This window comes from Pelophylax lessonae, assembly GCF_965119305.1.
Source record: "Pelophylax lessonae genome assembly, chromosome: 2".
Taxonomy (NCBI): Eukaryota; Metazoa; Chordata; class Amphibia; order Anura; family Ranidae; genus Pelophylax; species Pelophylax lessonae.
Window position 1 is genome coordinate 10568712 of NC_138769.1, and position 20962 is coordinate 10589673.

Consider the following 20962-nt stretch of genomic DNA (forward strand, 5'->3'; position numbering starts at 1 on the left):
AATTGCGCGGTCGTGCGACGCTGTACCTAAACGAATTTGACGTCCTTTTTTTCCCACAAACAGAGCTTTCTTTTGGTGGTATTTGATCACCTGTGCGATTTTTGGATCACGCGCTATAAACAAAAAAAGAGCGTCAATTTTGCAAAAATAACAATATTTTTCAAATTTTTTTATATGAAATTCCCCCAAAAAAAAAGTAAAAATCAAAATTTTTTAAAATTTTCGGCCAATTTGTTTTATCCTACCTATGTTTGGTAAAAAAAATCGCAAAAAGCGTATTTTGATTGGTTTGCGCAAAAGTTATCGCGTTTACTAACAAAGGGAAAGATTTTTGTCATTTTTGTTGTTTTTTTTTTAACGCGTAATGGCGGTGATCTGCGATTTTTTTTGCGGTACTGCGACATTGCGGCGGACAGATCGGACCCTTGACTGACATTTGTGACACTTTTGGGGTTACCAGTGACATTTCTACAGTAATCAGTGCTATACATATGCACTGTTACTGTAAAAATACACTGGTTGTGAAGGGGTTAACTTTATTTGGGAGGGAGGGGCTGTGTGTATCCCTAGGGGCGTGCTTTCTACTGTGATTGGCTGTGGCTTCAGCTGTAAGGACACTGATCAACGGATCTACATACTAGATCCGTTTGATCAGTGTCTTTACAGCGAGGAGAATGACAGGCAGTTTGTTTACACAAGCTGCCTGACATTCTCCCTCTCCCCCGCCGATCGCCGAGTGACCGGCGGACATCGGGTCCGCTGGTCACACGCGCGGGGGGGTCCGTGACCACGCGGGAGCGGGAGCGCGCCTCCGAGGGCGCGCGCTCGCTCCCTAGACCCTCACAAGCTAGTGACGTAGCCCTACGTCACTTTGCCTGTGAGGGGCTGACTGCCGACGTAGATCGGCGTTAGGCAGTCGGCAAGTGGTTAAAGTGTTCAGGTCTGGTGTTGCTCTGGTGGGAAGCATCTTTTGAGGACATCACAGTCACGATTGGCCCCTCCAGGGATCGGAACATTGGGAGAGTCCAGAGCAGAGTAGTTCTACGGGCTTTAACCAATAAGCTATCTGGTAAGCGTATTTACTCGGGTGTCTCGCGAGTGGTGAGGTGGAGGTTGCACACCGAACAGCATCATATGAGGAATACTGCTTAATTTACCTTCATGGAATAATGGTGGTGATGGACTTTCTGTTTCACGGACTCTGACCTTTTACCTATATATTTTATAGATTTTAATGTATTTTACATGCATTTAATATTGGTCATTCATTTGTTTTACCTATGCCAGATAGGTCTATGTGACTCACTCTGATTGACAGTTTGAGGTATAGCGCCGCTTGTGCGTATTTATATGCACCTTTTTTTAAAAGTGTTTCATATGTTCAACGATAAGAAAGAATATCAACGCATCAGTTGTTTATAAAGGTCAGAGGTGGTAAAATCAATCCAAACTGTCCAAGCCTTAAAGAACTGAGACGGTTATCAGAACATTGATGCCTCCACTCCTTTCACAGAACGGGTCGTAGTATAAAATACAGTTTTTATAAATTTGCCTTCCATCTGCTGGTTTTATGTCTCATAGATGGACAGAGATAGAAAACTCGAACAGAAACCCAACATTCAGTAAAAGAGGTGATACAAGTACATAAGATGTGGAGGACACCTGAATGAGATGTTCTACTTGCCGATAAAACAGACCCCGTGTAGATTCTGTCCAATTCCAACTAAGACTTTTTATAAAAGAGATAGAAGAGTTTATTTAGAGGAAGAGTTAGACTTCTGGCAGTTTTTTTTTTTTTACTGCTGTCTTTCTCCATATTGGGAAGATTTCCTTTAACTTCCTGTGTGGTCACCAGTACAAGAATTGAGGGAAAATCTCCCCAACGGGTATAATCACTTGAAGACCAGGCCTTTTCTGGCACTTTTTTGTTTGCATGTAACAATCACTTTTTTTTTTGATAGAAAGTCACTTAGAACCCCCCCCCCCCCCCCCACATTATATATTTTTCAAAGCAGAGGCCCTAGAGAATAAATTGGTGGGTTTCGCAATTTTTTATGTCACGCGATATTTGCACAGTGGTTTTTCAAATGCAATTTTTTGTTGTATTTTAATGCAAACAAAACACGATACATAAACAAATTTTTTTGTAAAATATAAAAAGATAATGTTACACCGAGTAAAAAGACACCAAACATGCCACGCTTTAAAATTGCGCACACATACGCAACGGTGACAAACATTGTAAATTTTACTATCTATAGGTGACATTTTAAAAGCCTTTACAGGTCACCACTTTAGATTTACAGAGGAGGTCTAGTGCTGGAATTACTGCCCATAATTCAACGTTCATGGTGATACCTCACATGTGTGGGACGAGGGCCTACCAGTGTCCAAGCCTTTGAGCGCTAGCTCTGGGGGAAAGGGGCACCTTTAAAGTTTTTTTTTAATTATTAATTTCTTTAATTTTTTTTTTTTTTTTTATACTGTTGCTTTAACCGCTTGCCGACCGCCCACCGCATATATACTGCGGAAGGCTGGCTCGGCTGCCTGTATGGCGATCCGCGGGAGCGATCCCGAGGGCGCCCCCATTTGCCAGCGGGGAAGCTAATTCACGGGGCTGGCAGCCGCGATTGCTGCTGGGGACCCGTGATTGCTCCCCATGGAGAGAGAGGAGAGATTTGCTGTTGTAAACACAGCAGACCATTGTTCTCTCAGCTATCAACACATAGCTCATGTGTCCCTCCTATTTAGGAACACAGGTCTCTGTGTTGATGTCACAAGCCCCTCCCCCCATGGTTAGAAAGCACCCCCTAGGCTCACATTTAACCCTTTGATCGCCCCGGGGTTAACCCCCTTCCCTGCCAGTGCCATTAGTACAGTGCATATTTTTAGCACTGATTACTGTAGTAATGTCACTGGTCCCCCCAAAAGTGTCAAAAATGTCAGTTAGGGGTCCGATCTGTCCGCCGCAATGTCGCAGTCCCGCTAAAAATCGCTGATCGCCACCATTACTAGTACTAGTAAAAAAATAAATAAAAAGACATAAATCTTTCCCCTAGTTTGTAGACGCAATACCTTTTGCGCAAACCAATCAATATACACTTATTGGGATTTTTTTTTTACCAAAAATATGCAGCAGAAATTATGAAAAAATTAGATTTTTTATTTTATAGCAGAAAGTAAAAAATATTGTTTTTTTTTTTTTTTTTTTTTCAGAATTGTCGCTCTTTTCTTGTTTATAGAGAAAATAAAAATCTCACAGGTGATCAAATACCACCAAAAGAAAGCTCTGTTTGTGGGGAAAAAAGGACATACATTTATTTTTTGGGTACAGCGTCGCACAACCGCGCAATTGTCAGTTAAAATAATGCAGTGCCGAGGCAGTGACAAGTACTCTTTATGGAGGGATCGGGGGAATGTGACAGTAATAGGAGTGACAGGTACTCTTTATGGAGGGATCGGGGGAATGTGACAGTAATAGGAGTGACAGGTACTCTTTATGGAGGGATCGGGGGGAATGTGACAGTAATAGGAGTGACAGGTACTCTTTATGGAGGGATGGGGGGGGAATGTGACAGTAATAGGAGTGACAAGTACTCTTTATGGAGGTATCGGGGGGGGAGTGTGACAGTAATAGGCAGTGACAGGTACTCTTTATGGAGGGATCGGGGGAATGTGACAGTAATAGGAGTGACAGGTCCTCTTTATGGAGGGATCGGGGGAATGTGACAGTAATAGGAGTGACAGGTCCTCTTTATGGAGGGATCAGGGGAATGTGACAGTAATAGCAGTGACAGGTACTCTTTATGGAGGGATCGGGGGAATGTGACAGTAATAGGCAGTGACAGGTACTCTTTATGGAGGGATCGGGGGTAATGTGACAGTAATAGGCAGTGACAGGTACTCTTTATGGAGGGATCGGGGGAATGTGACAGTAATAGGCAGTGACAGGTACTCTTTATGGAGGGATCGGGGGGGAATGTGACAGTAATAGGCAGTGACAGGTACTCTTTATGGAGGGATCGGGGGAATGTGACAGTAATAGGCAGTGACAGGTACTCTTTATGGAGGGATCGGGGGAATGTGACAGTAATAGCAGTGACAGGTACTCTTTATGGAGGGATCGGGGGGAATGTGACAGTAATAGGCAGTGACAGGTACTCTTTATGGAGGGATCGGGGGAATGTGACAGTAATAGGAGTGACAGGTACTCTTTATGGAGGGATCGGGGGGGGGGGGGATGTGACAGTAATAGGAGTGACAGGTACTCTTTATGGAGGGATCGGGGGAATGTGACAGTAATAGGCAGTGACAGGTACTCTTTATGGAGGGATCGGGGGGAATGTGACAGTAATAGGAGTGACAGGTACTCTTTATGGAGGGATCGGGGGAATGTGACAGTAATAGCAGTGACAGGTACTCTTTATGGATGGATCGGGGGGGAATGTGACAATAATAGGCAGTGACAGGTACTCTTTATGGAGGGATCGGGGGGAATGTGACAGTAATAGGAGTGACAGGTACTCTTTATGGAGGGATCGGGAGGAATGTGACAGTAATAGGCAGTGACAGGTACTCTTTATGGAGGGATCGGGGGAAATGTGACAGTAATAGGCAGTGACAGGTACTCTTTATGGAGGGGTCGGGGGGAATGTGACAGTAATAGGAGTGACAGGTACTCTTTATGGAGGGATCGGGGGGAATGTGACAGTAATAGGCAGTGACAGGTACTCTTTATGGAGGGATCAGGGGGAATGTGAAAGTAACAGGCAGTGACAGGTACTCTTTATGGAGGGGTCGGGGGAATGTGACAGTAATAGGAGTGACAGGTACTCTTTATGGAGGGATCGGGGGGGAATGTGACAGTAATAGGCAGTGACAGGTACTCTTTATGGAGGGATCGGGGGGAATGTGACAGTAATAGGAGTGACAGGTACTCTTTATGGAGGGATCGGGGGGAATGTGACAGTAATAGGAGTGACAGGTACTCTTTATGGAGGGATCGGGGGGAATGTGACAGTAATAGGCAGTGACAGGTACTCTTTATGGAGGGATCGGGGGGAATGTGACAGTAATAGGAGTGACAGGTACTCTTTATGGAGGGATCGGGGGGGAATGTGACAGTAATAGGCAGTGACAGGTACTCTTTATGGAGGGATCGGGGGGAATGTGACAGTAATAGGCAGTGACAGGTACTCTTTATGGAGGGATCGGGGGGAATGTGACAGTAATAGGAGGGACAGGTACTCTTTATGGAGGGATCGGGAGGAATGTGACAGTAATAGGCAGTGACAGGTACTCTTTATGGAGGGATCAGGGGGAATGTGACAGTAATAGGCAGTGACAGGTACTCTTTATGGAGGGATCGGGGGGGGGGGAATGTGACAGTAATAGCAGTGACAGGTACTCTTTATGGAGGGATCGGGGGGGATGTGACAGTAATAGCAGTGACAGGTACTCTTTATGGAGGGATCAGGGGGAATGTGACAGTAATAGGAGTGACAGGTACTCTTTATGGAGGGATCGGGAGGAATGTGACAGTAATAGCAGTGACAGGTACTCTTTATGGAGGGATCAGGGGGAATGTGACAGTAATAGGCAGTGACAGGTACTCTTTATGGAGGGATCAGGGGGAATGTGACAGTAATAGGCAGTGACAGGTACTCTTTATGGAGGGATCGGGGGGGGGGAATGTGACAGTAATAGGAGTGACAGGTACTCTTTATGGAGGGATCGGGGGGGAATGTGACAGTAATAGGCAGTGACAGGTACTCTTTATGGAGGGATCGGGGGGAATGTGACAGTAATAGGCAGTGACAGGTACTCTTTATGGAGGGATCGGGGGGAATGTGACAGTAATAGGAGTGACAGGTACTCTTTATGGAGGGACCTGGGATCTACAAGACCTCAAATCCCTTGCCTGCACTTGAAAGCATTAAACAAACACCAAGATCAGTGTTTTGAAATACTTTTTTCAAAAAATGGCGCAGTTGACATCCAAGGTAAACCGGAAGTGATGTCATGTCATCGCTTATGGGATATCATAGCGGAGACCCAGCTTTGTATGGGTCTCCAACTAGCTGGTAGATGTGCCAGCTGGTAGTTTTGGTCTCCTAGTGGGATGGGAGAGACTGACCAAGCCGCGGAAGGCGGCGAGAGGGGAGGACATTCCCTCCCGCTGCTTGTGATAGCAATTGAGAGACTAGTTGGCCTCTCTGGTTGCTATTACAAAACAGCTCTAAGAACTGTACCATGGTGATGCCTGCAGCTGCAAATCATCCCAGGCACAACCATTTGAAGTTAACCACTTAAACCCCGGAGGATTTGGCTGCTCAAAGACCAGGCCCTATTTTGCGATTCGGCACTGCGTGACTTTAACTGACAATTGCGCGGTCGTGCGACGCTGTACCCAAATGAACTTGACGTCCTTTTTTTCCCACAAATAGAGCTTTCTTTTGGTGGTATTTGATCACCTGTGCGACTTTTACTTTTTGCGCTATAAACAAAAAAACAGCGACAATTTTGAAAAAATAGCAATATTTTTCACACTTTTTTATATGAAATTCTCAAAAAAAAATGTAAAAATCTAAATTTTTTATCATTTTAGGCCAATTTGTTTTCTGCTACATATTTTTGGTAAAAAAATCGCAATAAGCGTATTTTGATTGGTTTGCGCAAAAGTTATTGCGATTACTAACTACGGGAAAGATTTATGTAATTTTTATTGTTTTTTTTTTTAACGAGTAATGGCGGCGATCTGCGATTTTTTTTGCGGGACTGCGACATTGCGGAGGACAGATCGGACCCCTGGCTTACATTTTTGCCACTTTTGGGGGTACCAGTGACATTACTACAGTAATCAGTGTTAAAAATATGCACTGTTACTGTAAAAATGACACTGGCAGGGAAGGGGTTAACTTTATTGGTGATCAGTGGGTTAAATGTGTCCCTAGGGGCGTGATTCTAACTGTGGGGGGGCGTGGCTTGTGATGTAACCACAAAGACATACTATCCTACATAGCAGGATCGTATGATCTCTGCAGTTACATCAGGGAGAATGACAGGCGGCTTTGTTTACATCAGCCGCCTGCCTTTCTCCCTCTCCAGCGGGAGATCGATAGGGGCCAGCGGACATCGGAGCCGCCGGTCACACGTGCAGGGATCACTGTGAATGAGCGGGGGCGGGAGCGCACCTCCGTGGCGCGCGCTCGCCCCCTAAAGGCTCCTGGACGAGCGGCGTAGCCCTACGTCGGTTTGCCCAGGAGGGGCTGACCGCCGCAGTAAATAGTCGTGCGGTGGTCGGCAAGTGGTTAAATGATGTACTAGGTACGTGATTTGGCGCCAAGTGGTAAGGAAGGCACCAGCAGAGGAGAATGTTATTTCCACATTTGTAAAACTCATCTTTATCAAGGTCTAGGCAGTCTGTGTCATTGATTGGTGAGTGAGTCAATGGGCATCATTTATCATGCATCTGCATAGCAGGAGAAAATGATTGATGGAGGATTTACATTGTGGGATTTTTTTATTTTGATTTTCTTTTTTTTTTTTTTTTATTTAGTAAGGGGCTTGTCAAAAACTGCACTGTCATTATTTACTATTTCCATTTGTTGGGAATAAGTAGCCAGAGGTACAATGTAGGGATCGACCGATTATTGGCAAGGCCGATATATCGAGGGCCGACATTGACTTTTGCCAATATATGTGCATCAGCCCCGGAACTGGCCGATATTGCCGATATCCCAAATATTGAGTGAGAAGGCTGGAAGTTAGGGAGCACTTCTGGGAATAATTGTAATAATGAAATTTGTCACAAACACCTGATGGTAAACGGCATAGTGGTGGGAAAAACTACACAATTTATTGCATAAAATCAATAGAAGTTAAAAACACACACTGGTCGGATGTCGGGCTGAGCCCATGTACTTTCCCCCACTGCCGATGTACTGCTAGCTGGGTTCCTGGCCAGTGTCAAGGTCGCCAGCAGGCGTCTGTGCCATCACAAGGATGGATGGATGCTTGATGTGACAGGGCTCCAGGTGAACCAACGGTAAACAGACAGATATAGGAGACACTTGCGCCGGACAGCTGAATCGGTGGCGGCTCAGGAGATGGCGTCACTCCACGGGCAAGAGTCATGGTGATGGGGCTCTTCCACTGTAGGAGTCGTAGGCTCTTCCTCCCTGTCTCTTGCTGGCGCGGTGGAGTGACGTCATCTACTGTGCCACCACCGCTTCAGCTGTCCGGCGCAAGTGCTGGCGACGTTGACAATGGCCAGGAACCCAGCTAGCAGTACATTGGCGGTGGGGGAAAGTACACGGGCTCAGCCCGACATCCGACCACTGTGTGTTTTTAACTTCTATTGATTTTATGCAATAAACTGCGTGTTATTGGAGTGGAGCCTTTTTTAAGTTTTTTCCCCCACTATGCCGTTGACCATCAGGTGTTTGTGACTGATTTCATTAATACAATTATTACCAGATGCGCTCCCTAACTTCCAGCCTTCTCACTTGTAGCAATATTTCCAGACATTGGGCCTGAGGTGGGTCTGCCATTGTTACCAGAAACACTTCCAATACATTTCTGTTGAAAACCCAAGTGTGAGAACTGAGACAATGACCATTCCGGCATCTTTAGTTTGTGTTGTTTATTTGATAATGGGGATGGGAGAAGGGACTGAGTGGGATACTCCTCTGGCTCAACTAGGTTCAACTGGGCCACTTTGTAGAAAAATGCCTATTAGCGCTGTCCTGACGCCAGCTGAATGCTGACTAACGCTTCCTGGCACTTTAAATACTGTTCTGCTGAAAGTTCGATTTTACCTCCTTGGTTAACTCAGAAGATCCAGGACTGTAATGATCCTTGATTCTTGACACTCTGTATAGCTCAAAAAGTCCTTTGTATGACTCCCTCCAGCCCTTCACTGAATGAGGTAGCTCCTTGTAACTGCTTGTACTGCTGCAACTCTTAACAATGCACACTTAACTCTTCAGGGCCCCACCGCTGGCTCCTCCTCTACACTTCCAGGGTCCTTTCACTAGGCCACCCCCTTTATACTTGCAGGCTCTAGGATCCCTGGGACCTTCACCGGAGTGGTCCCCTCTAGACTAGACAGACCCCAGGGGCAGTTCACAGTACTCACGACCTTGGAAGGCTTTCCTGGAACTGAACCCCTCTTTCTCCACTGGTCCTCGGCACAACGGATCCTCTGTGCAGCTCAGCTCTCCCTTCTGGATACCCAGGCAGCCACCCAAGACACCCAATCCTTCTGACAGAAGGAGAGACAGCCGTACTCTCCCTCCTGGGACTCTGCTTCTAAATTACGGTGAAAAAATATAGCTTTACCTACTCTGCTGTACAAATATACAAACATTTTAAAGCGGAGTTCCGGGCACAGATGTGATTTTTCAATAAGCATACCCCCGGGACAGTCAGGGCTAGCACATTCCACAATGGCTAGCCTCTGATCTGTCCCGGTTCACACTTACCTTTTAGAAGAAATACTTACTTATAAAATTTCTTCCACAGCGTTTCCATCTCTCTTGTGGGCAGCTGAAGCCGGCGCGGTCCTCTTCTGCGTCTTCTTCCGCATCTTCTTCTCCCAGATTGCGCCGCACCGGCCCCTCTCGTCACTTCCGGTGCGGTGCCGCATTCCTAAACAGCTTCTGGCCATGCGGCGTCGCCCGGAAATGACGCGCGGGGCCGGTGCCCGCGCATTGATTCCTGGGAGCGATGACGTTCAGCTCCCAGGAATCATCGCGAGGCAGGAAGTGACGGGGAGAGCCGCGGCTCCGAGGGAGGAAGTACCCTGAGGTGAGTATTTACGATCTACAATTACAAGGTGAGTTTTAAAAAAAAAAAAACCTAACTATCCAATTCCTTTTCAGGTTATCCAGAACTAGCGGACGGGCACAAAAAAAAACATTGATTTTGTGCCCGGAACTCCGCTTTAAGGTGCATGAGAACTGATGCACGCCCCACCAAACAAACTTGCTTGGTGTGGACTACGAAGAAAAATACAATGCAAATCTCCTAACTAACTATCTCTAAGATGATCCCACCTGTAGAGAGAAATGGAAGCAAAAGTTAGTCAACTGCATACACATAGGAACATACAAGACTAACTATCTTGACAGTTGAATGGAAAGATCCTCCTTTTAGCCTTAAGGGCAACCTTTCCACTCCCTCCCTGACTACCTCTGCTGACCAGTATCTTGACTCGCTGGGTTCACTTCTTTCCAGTAAGAAACCTGTACCCTGTCACTGGCTAACTAGGCAGAGTCCTTTGATGAAGTAAAACACAGCGCCCTCTTGCTGCCTTTAAAAGTACTTCTTGAAGGAACAGGGCAAGTCACAGTTCTGTATGACCTGCAGTCCAGCTGAGTCAGGGAAGTAGCACAGGGGTCTTGTAGGGCATCCCCCACCAGAATTCCTGGTCACACTTGAATTTGCAACAAATTACATCTTCACCTTGTCAAAACTGTGGACGATTTCCCACACAGTTATTTGTAATCCACAGAGACCCTGGCCCGATGGCCCAAGGGGTCTATTATAGCAACATTCCTTCCAGGACCCTGGCCCGATGGCCCAAAGGGTCTACATTAAACTTGAACACTTTCAAACTTGTGAACTCAGCATCATATTTGGTCAGTTGCGATGGCCAGCCGGCCAACACAGTTTCATTGAAATTTTCCAGATAAACCACTTGCTTCCCTCAGGGTGAGGGACTCGAACATAAACACCTTGCTCATCTTTAATTCTGATGGACCAGGGGTGACCTGATCCATCCGGCGACGGATCTCCACCCTGTCTATATAGGTGGAGCGCCCAAAGTTCCATTGAGTCTTGATACTATTGAACTTCTCCTTTAACTTCTCTTCCAGGGAGTCCCTGTATGGCTTGGGGACAAACAAGAAATCTCAAATCACCTCATCGCACCAAAAGTTCAAGAATTTTTCCAACATCAACATCACTTCTCTGAGTGCATATGGATAGTCATTACCATATTCAAGAGCCACTTTCTTCTGTAACCATCTCTGTATGCGGGACAACCGGGGAAGAGTCCTCCTGTTACCCCTCCCTTGTGGAGAAAATGGTGTGCACACTCTTTGTATCATGCTCTTATAGGCCGCGTTCTGATCGCTGGCCCTAGCAATGTTTCCTGGAGGAGTGAGGTCTGGGATCCTTTCAACATAAGCATCGCAGAACCCCAATTTCTGAGCCAAGTCCCCCCCTCTCCATGGCTTCCTTAGCCTCCTGTTCAATTGCCACTGCTTGGTCAGGACTTGGGAAGCTGATCCCAGCTTCTGACCCCGAGTCCCATTCGGCGGCATCTACTGAACCCGAATCATCGATCCCCTTTTCTATTGATCCGTACTTGTGTTGAAAAGACGGGGTCCGATGGGTACAGGGCATTTTTCTCCCTCACTACTGGTGCTAGTGGGTGAAGCTTGAATTGCTGCAGGTTTTTTAGGCTGCCAAATGCTAATGGGGGCGGATCCTGCCAGGGCTGCTGAGGTAGTTATGTCCTCAGGCCACCCTCTGGTCACTGGTGCGGGCATGGAACCCCTCCCCATGGAACTCTGCGACCGAGTTCCCCTTATGCATAATGCAGGCCCGCTGACTGCTGGCAGGGCCTCTAACTGCATCATCAGACGCAACATGCCCCTCCCGCCTCCGCGGAGGAACTTAGATTCAGTCCCGGTCAACCCCTGTGTGAGGCTTGACTCCCATGTAACACACAGCTTCTTGGGTCGGCCCTCACTCTTTTCTGCCTGTAGCAGCAGATAACCACACTGCCTGTACTGGACCCATGTTTGTACTCTCAACCTGACAGTGGCACACTAAGGACATACTGCTTCTAGGAACTCCCGGCCGCCTCCGGTGCACAGCGCAAGCCCGCCATCCGGTACCATCCAGATACAGGTGTCCCAGACTAGGGATGGATTGGGCTGGTGGATCTGCTTCGGGTTCTGCCTGGCAGAGTCTTCACCCATGGTGGCAGTGATAGCGGGTACACTCTTCATTTCGCTCACGAACGACATGCTCCTCTCTCCTACACGTGTCTCCCGCACAGCCACACCCGAAGGAGGGGATATTAATAGGGTCCCCTTAGTCACTCCTGATTGGCTGGGTGTTCCCGCTGTCTCCACCTTTTCGCCATATTGGGCGATGACTCCTCCTGCTAGGCAGGTCTGCACGTGGCGTGCTTTCCCGTGCAGTGCTGTAACTCTTCCCCTGTCATGCTCTTCTATGATAGCCCACAGGGAAGTAGCTGCTAAGCGGATCATGTCACTTGCCAGACATGCATCCACTCTTCTCAATTGCACTAGGGCCACAATTGCATCCTCCTTCACTGAAACCAGCTGTCCCTCCTTGCTTGGCAAGAGTAATATCCCACTGTCGGTCGCACGTTCAATAGTTCTCTTCCTAGCCACACATGTGCAATTCTCATCTTCCATACTGTCTCTGAGGCTAGCCCCACTGCCCTTCTCGGCATGGCCGATTACGATCCTCACAGTATCAGTGCAATCACTATACAGAATAAATGTCCCGCTGTCCAATGCATGGTCAACATCAGTCCACATAGCTTGCAGGTACACCCGGCCCCCAACTCTCCGGCCTCACACTTGGCTTGATACTTGAAAAACAGTTCTGGGCACAAAAATTTACTTTTCTGACTTTTTCTTCTGCCGTTGCCAGAGGCAACCGGCCCAGTAACCAATGGAAAAATCCGGATGAGCCCCCTAATGTAGCAATATTTCGAGGCATTGGGCCTGAGGTGGGTCTGCCATTGTTACCGGAAACACTTCCAACACATTTAATTTGAAAACCCAAGTGTGAGAACTGAGACAATGATGGGAGAAGGGAATGAGTGGGATACTCCTCTGGCTCAACTAGGTTCAACTGGGACACTTTGTAGAAAAATACCTATATTTTTCCTATAAAAATACCTATAAAATAAATAATAATAATAATAAATAAATAATAATAAAAATACCTATACTTTGTAGAAAAATACCTGTATAGCTCAAAAAGTCCTGTGTACGACTCCCTCCAGCCCTTCACTGACTGAGGTAGCTCCTTGTAACTGCTTGTACTGCTGCAGCTCTTAACACTGCACACTTAACTCTTCAGGGCCCAACCGCTGGCGCCCCCTCTACACTTCCAGGGTCCTTTCACTAGGCAACCCCCTTTACACTTCAGGGTCCTTTCACTAGGCAACCCCTTTACACTTGCAGGCTCTAGGATCCTTGGGACCTTCACCGGATTGGTCCCCTCTACACTAGGCAGACCCCAGGGGCAGTTCACCGTACTCATGACCTTGGAAGGCCTTCCTAGAACTGAACCCCTCTTTCTTCACTGGTCCTCAGCACACCGGATCCTCTCTGCAGCTCAGCTCTCCCTTCTGGATACTCAGGCAGCCACCCAAGACACCCAATCCTTCTAACAGAAGGAGAGACAGCCGTACTCTCCCTCCTGGGACTCTGCTTCCCGCCAAAGATGCTGCATCATGCGATCCCTCAAACTTATACCCACTCCCAGAATCCTCTGCGGCAGAATCTGCCTTCTGGGGTTAGATACAGGCCTGAATGTGCCACTGATTGGATTTCCTCCACTGCCCAATAAGAATCCTCTCACAAAGCCAGTGGGGAGACCCCCTCTCAGTAACCACACCCGGGAGACATGACTCTGCACCCAGGAGTCCCCATCGGAGCTGCTGAAGTTATACACAGGCTTTTCATCCACTGGTTGTTTGGGCGCCCTGTCTGTCTTTGTCTGCAAGAGTACCTGTCGAGTAATAAAATTTTTTTTTTTTAAATGTACGAAAATATGGGCCAATATCGGCCGATACGATATTCATTGGCAAATATTTTGGTATCGGTATCGGCAACTAAAAACCGATATCTGTCGATCACTAGTACAATGCACCCCTTATTCATTCATATAACAGGAGCTGGTTTTCTGAAGCCCCCTTTTTTCAAGGGGGCTTCTGGATTCAAAGAACCCGCCTCCTGCAGAACACAACCACTTGGCCAGGGTTGTGGGGAAGAGGCCTTAGTCCTAATCAACATAGGGATTTTGTGTAGGCTCCCCCTCAACATCCATACCAAACCCTCATCAAGGATAAGGGTCTGGTATGAATGAAAGTTGAAATGATTAAAAGAGGTGCATGGAAGCCAGCCAGCACCCAGTCTGATGCCTTACACCTGTCTCCCATCTATCCATTAGCAGCCATGTGCTTCCATTGTGGAGACACTCAAAATAGAAAGTGTTAGGACTGCAGGTAACACAGGGTGCCGTGTAGTGGCCCTGCAGCTTACACATGCATTTGCAAATGCGTGTCAACTAAACCCCTGTTCTTTGTTTATATCGTGAGACAGGTCTACTTGGTTGGTGACAGACTGGAGGGTGAGTACATAAGACTGGGGGCTGGCTGGCTTCCATGCACCTCTTTTAATGCTTTCAACTTTCATTTTTTCTGATACACGGATGGAGACGCTGGGCATTACCTGCTGGTGTCTAACTTAAAGTCCCACATAGCCTATATTTTTCAAGGGTTTGGTATGTACTTTGAGAAGAAACCCCATGTCTTTTTATGCGTTTGTGTTCCTCCATTAACATCTATAGCAGAACCTCATCAAGGATAAGGGTCTGGTATGTACTTTGAGGAGAAACCCCGTGCCTTTTTACGTGTGTGTTCCTCCATTAACATCTATAGCAGAACCTCATCTAGGAGAAAGGTCTGGGTCTGGTATGGATGAATGTGACCTACACGTGTTTGTTTTTGGTTATAAATGTTGCTGTAGTAGATTGTATACATCATACACATGGGGCACTTCAAATGCAGAGTCAGGGCACCTCAGGCATGTTGTTTAAAGGAAATTTACATTTTAACATTGACCTTTAAGAATTATTAAAGTTGCTTCCCCCTTCAAACAGTATTTATTTATTTTTTTTTAATGCAAGAATGCAACAAGGTTTGAATAAAGAATTTTCAAACCTCAAAGAAATTTTGGACCTAAGAGTCCCTACTAAAGGTGGCTTCCACTCATTCCATGTGGAAAACATATAAATACAGTATATCACAAAAGTGAGTAAACCCCTCACATTTTGTAAATATTTTATTCTATCTTTTCATGTGACAACACTGAAGAAATGACACTTTGCTACAATGTAAAGTAGTGAGTGTACAGCTTGTATAACAGTGTAAATTTACTGTCCCCTCAAAATAACTCAACACACAGCCATTAATGTCTAAACCGCTGGCAACAAAAGTGACAACCAGGTAACTGGTATTTCCATCACCATTGTGATAAGTCTCAGTTTTATTACACTGACCAATCATATCCTGGAATTTTTCTCCTCCAGTCCCTCTCTCTGACATCGCTGTGAACTCCTCCTGTCTCCCGGATGGCAGCGCAGTAGGTGAATGTTTGGTGAATGGTTCAGATCCGCGTTATTCCTGGAGTTTGGATGGAAGATCCGTCTCCTCAGACAGCCGAGTAACTCTTCCTCCTCCGGTCTCCAGAACCCTCCGCTGTGATGTCACCAATCTGATCAATAATCAAAGTAAATCCATCAATATCTTCTGTCCAGGTGAGTGAGAGAAATGTCACAAAAAAAAAAAAACTAAAGTTTTTACTGAGAGATAAAATATTCCAGACACAAAATATGTAATAGAATGATCTGCTTCAATCAGAGCCTTTCACCTTCTGCTATGGATCACACCACAGAATGGATCTTTTTAAAAAAAAAAAATTAAATCTTTATTTATGCATATAAGAAAAGCATAACAGTGTGTCGTGGAAATGAATAGGGCTTGGAGCATAGAAACCCGCTCAGTGCGCTCAAGATTAATACGCACCAAACACCATTAAATCCTTGTACTGAAAAGTACAATATACAGCTCTTTTGTATAAGGTTATCCAAGCGCTCGGCAGCAAAGAAATGAACAGACATGCTTGCTGTGGTCAGTTCGATGCCATCTGGAGGGTTCCCTATGAGTGACTGCCTCCTCCAAGACAGAGCAGGTTTATTCAACAAAAGGGGGTTACAGGGAGTGGCTCCAAAACCACCAATCACAGAACATGTATACATTCAAAAAGTACAATAGGAACCGTAGAGTAGATGCCCATGAATGGACATGACTGAACAAAGGGAATCCCAACTGTAACATAGCACATGGCTTCTCATCGTACATTCATGTCAATCCATAAACATGGACTCATACCTGTTAGTGGGTCTCATCAAACATGATTCATCTAAATCATATTTGATAGTGACCATTCTATTTGTTCCAGTTGATGAGGCTTTCTCTGCATAAGATAATAGCAGCAGTGTTTCAGTCACATGGATCGAATATGACTAAAAGATGCCATCCATTAATCTTGATAAAATGATAAGAATTCCATATCACAAACATATCTCAGCAGTACGGGGCCCCGAATGGCGGGTATAGATTTGTGTGATGGACTCTCTTTGCTACTAGTATTGTGCCATCTCATCTTAATGGAAGGTTTTAACTAACAAGTCTTTCCTGCAATGGCAGTTAAAGCAATATTCGCTGTGAACAGCGATTACCAGTAAAACTGACACTGGGAGACATTATGACTATTTAACTAAAGAAATGTCCACAATCACATTTTCCACAACAAGTGTATCAATAGCCACAGAAGACTCAAATAGACCGCCAGTATCCAAAAACAGAATAATTATCAAAAACTCCATTGCCTAAACAGAGGCACATATCCCGGGGAAGGGATACATTGCAAAGATCATCAGGACACAACCTGTAGGACAATATAGTGACTGATACAATGAACAATAAAGTCCCAGTATAGGGCTCTGTACTGGGGCCTATCAGGGTCCAAGCAGCTAAGTAGAGCTAGAGAAAGAACCCAAGAGACAGCGAGTAGAAAAGGGTAAAAGGGAAGCAAGGAGGTGGGAGAAAGAATAGAAAAAGGAAGGCAAAACCAGAAGGAAAAAAAACCCTTTGGGGAAAAGGATAAGAAAACAAACAGCATGAAAGCTCCCCAAACCATCCCTAGTTTAGCAATATGACCAACAGCGTTAAAGTGTCCCACATAATCATTTATAAGGAAGAATATCACTGCATCAATTGTTTATATAGGTCAGAGGTGGCAAAATCAATCCAAACTGTCCAAGTCTTAAAGAACTGAGAATATTTATCAGGACATTGATGTCTCCACCCGCCTCAGAGAACGGATCGTAATATAAAATACAGTTTTTATGAAATAGCCTTCCATCTGCTGGTTTCGTGCCCCATAGATAGACAGAGATAGAAAACTGATGATCACATTTATGCTGCACATGGTAGTATAATGAAGTATTTCAGCCTGATTCATTGCATTACTAGTTCAAGGCTCCAGTAATGTGCATGTTCTTCTTGTTAGTTTTAAAGCGGAGTTCCGGGCACAGAAACCATTTTTCAATAAACATACCCTCGGGACAGTCAGGGCTAGCACATTCCACAATGGCTAGCCTCTGATCTGTCCCGGTTTGCACTTACCTGCAAGATGAAATACTCACTTATAAAATTTCTTCCACAGCGTTTCCATCTCTCTTGTGGGCAGCTGAAGCCGGCGCGGTCCTCTTCTGCGTCTTCTTCCGCGTCCTCTTCTCCCAGAATGCGCCTGCACCGGCCCCTCTCGTCACTTCCGGTGCGGCGCCGCATTCCTCCACAGCTTCTGGGTATGCCCAAAAGCTGTTTAGCAGGGGAATGCGGCGTCGCCCCGGAAGTGACGAGCGGGGCCGGTGCCGTCGCATTGATTCCTGGGAGCGATGACGTTCAGCTCCCAGGAATCATCGCGAGACAGGAAGTGACGGCGGAGCTGCGGCGCTGAGGGAGGAAGTACCCTGAGGTGAGTATTTTCGATCTTCAATTACAAGGTGAGTAAAAAAAAAAAAAGGACCTAACTATCCAATTCCTTTTCAGGTGATGGAGAACTAGCGGATGGGCACAAAAAAAAAAGATTGATTTTGTGCCCGGAACTCCGCTTTAATTGGTTTTGTCATTTTGTGTTGTGTCCTTCTATGTGCATAGTATTCTCACCAGGCACAAGTGCCAAATTAAATATACAATTTTTAGCACCACAACTACTACCTTGTCTCATTGGTACTGTTAATTGATCGCCCTTTAGGTGGACGTGGATTGGAGGGCCTACCCTCCTTCACCCATTTCCCCTGTTTTTTCCTTGTTTATGTATTTTTGGGATCAACAGGTACCTGATGAGCTGTTTTTGTGTGTGATCCTATATACAATTTTTTGACGCTAATAGAGGCCATTACTGGAACACACTCACTTTATTTTTCAGAGATAGAAAACTATCTGCTGGTTTTATGTCTCTTAGATGGGCAGAGATAGAAATCTATCTGCTGGTTTTATGTCTCTTAGATGGGCAGAGATAAAAAAAAAAACTCAAACAGAGAACAAACATTCAGTAAAAGAGGTAAAATAAGTTTTCCAGTTCGTCTAAAAAAGAACACTTTTTGGATGCCATGGTGGTTTAAAATTTTCCAGGCACAAAGCATTGGAAAAGCACAGGCAGGGCACTGGAAAAGTCACCAGGTGCAATCCGGTGGTGAAATGGCATGATACAGTGTAATCCATTAGGATCACAACTTTGTATCATGTCATTTGTGTATTTACACTTTTGAATTTGCCACCGGTTCCACCCCCCTGCGTTGTCATGCTTGCAGGGAAGGGAACCGGAAGGCAAGTGCCGGCATCGGTCGTGCATAGAGCAGGGAGAGAGTCGGAGGACGCCGGGGAGGACGGCGGGGGATCACAGAAAAGGTGAGTATGATTCTGGGGTAATCCCGAGTGTGGCTCTGGGTTACCACTTTTGGTACTGAAAGGTAACCCCGAGCCACACTTGGGAATACTGCCGGGGAGGTTAAAAGCCTTTACAGCAGGGATCCTCAAACTACGGCCTTCCTGCTGTTGCGGAACTATACATCCCATGAGGCATTGTAAAACTCTGACATTCACAGACATGACTAGGCATGATGGGAATTGTAGTTCCTGAACAACTGGAGGGCCATAGTTTGAAGACCCCTGCTTTACAGGTTACCATTTTAGATTTATAGAGGGAGTCTAGTGCTAGAATTATTGCCCATGATCTGACGTTGGTGGCAAGCTCCCCCATGCTCCTTTGCAAGCACAATGCTGGAGAACGTATTTATTAAATTTGCCTTCTCTTTGTCCCCAGTCACGCACTCTAGACTATTTGTAAATGGCCCACATGCTCAGGCCTGACCTTTTTACTATTAATATAGTTGAAGAATTTCTTTGGGTTTGTCTTACACTCTTTTGCAATCCGTCGCTCATTTTGAATTTTTGCCACCTTGATTTCCTATTTACATATTGTCATGAATCTGCAGTAATGTTTCATGACCTGACTGTCTGCTTACCTCTCTGGTCTGTGTATCAGCTTTAGGGACCGTGCTCTCACACCTATGTGTGTAAGTAATCTCTCAGCATGACTCCGCCCCAGTCTCTAACAGGAAACACTATAATAACCTGCGCATTGCAAGTCAGCTTTGCCCGAGAAACAATTGTGTGAAGGCTTCCCTAAGTGTTTCTTGTTGCGTGCTATGCGTCTGATCTACTGAATTTTGCTTGTTCACCTGACCATCCCTGTCTGCTTGTTGCCCCGATCTTTGACTTGTTCTCCTGACTATCCCTTGTTGCCCTGGATTGCTGCTTCTTCTCCATCCACCAGAGTCAGCCGTGAGCCTAAGCTGGGAGACCCTGGGGGGTTACAACCTGGAGACAGCTGCAGCCAAGTCCATCCTCACCATCAGAGGCTCTGGTGAAAACTTTCTGGCTCTTGAACTCCGTGGCCTGGGGAATCTTATGCTCTAGCTCTCTGTCCAGGACAGTGACTGCGACTCTGTGTAGCTGCTTCTCTGAGCCATCGACCCTCAGCAATCAGCCATTGGGTTCACAACCTCCGCAGTGCGCTCCCCATCACTTGGTCCCGCAGGTGATGCTGATACACATTCTGTTATATTCCTTGTGACATTTAAATGATGATAGTGTTCCTTCATTTATATTTTTTTAAAAGCCATTTCCTGGCTACATGTCCAAAGTGGCCACACCACCAGCACTTATGGTCTTCATCTAGGTCTCTCTGCAATGGATTCTCACCCTTAGAGGGGTGGGTCGAATCCTGTTTGAATGTGGACATCTTTTGCTACAGGGAAGCGACATCCTGAAAGAGCTCTCTTATGTCCATCTGTATTGGGATGACAAAGTCAATGCCTCCTCATACATGCCTCTTTGTCACCGCCACAGGTACTTCCATATCCTTCTGTTCCAGTGCAACCGCATCCACTACAGTATCGTTAAATGAAAGGGAGGGTTGCGCTTTGATTCAAACCTGTAGGAATTTTGTGACTGGCCCAACCTTCATTCCCACCAGAAACTGATCCATCAGTAGTTTGTCTGAAGCAGTCATATCAGCACAGCCGTGTACATCCTATTCCTCTTGGCGCTTCCACACGTTCTGGAGGGCTACCGTGACGTGGGTGACTCTTTCATGCTCTTGTTGCCAATGGATAGAGAACCTCCACCTTAAAGTAGTTGTAACTGCATTTGATGATTTTCTGGCACAAACCTGTCGTTCTTAATGCAATGTGTCCAGTGTATCTGTTTCATTGATAAAATGCCATTCTATACTGTCTTTCCTGAGCGCCCCTCGGCGCTCACGTGACCGACAGCTGATCCTTCTCCCGATCTGACAGATACAGCGGGAAGGGCCAAAAATCCCCTGCTGATGTCAGTCGAGAGGAGGAGAGGGGTGGCTGGTCATGTAAGCACCCTGCGGCGCTAGAAAATACAGTATAGAAGGGCATTTTATTAATAAAACAGATACACTAGAGACATTGAATTAAGGAAAACAGGGCATTGAATGAAAATAAGAGTTATTTCAGCAGG

General features: G+C 46.0%; 1 protein-coding gene across 1 annotated transcript in view; it reads left to right on the forward strand.

The window, feature by feature from the left end:
• Nucleotides 1–20962, forward strand: part of LOC309547911 (uncharacterized protein) — a gene marked incomplete at both ends in the record, with an annotated part of 267527 nt that overhangs the window by 231719 nt on the left and 14846 nt on the right. Inside the window, one exon of the mRNA XM_082247911.1 lies at nt 15370–15597. Within this exon, the coding sequence (XP_082104037.1) occupies nt 15370–15597 (228 nt within the window). The remainder of the gene's footprint in view (nt 1–15369; nt 15598–20962) is intronic.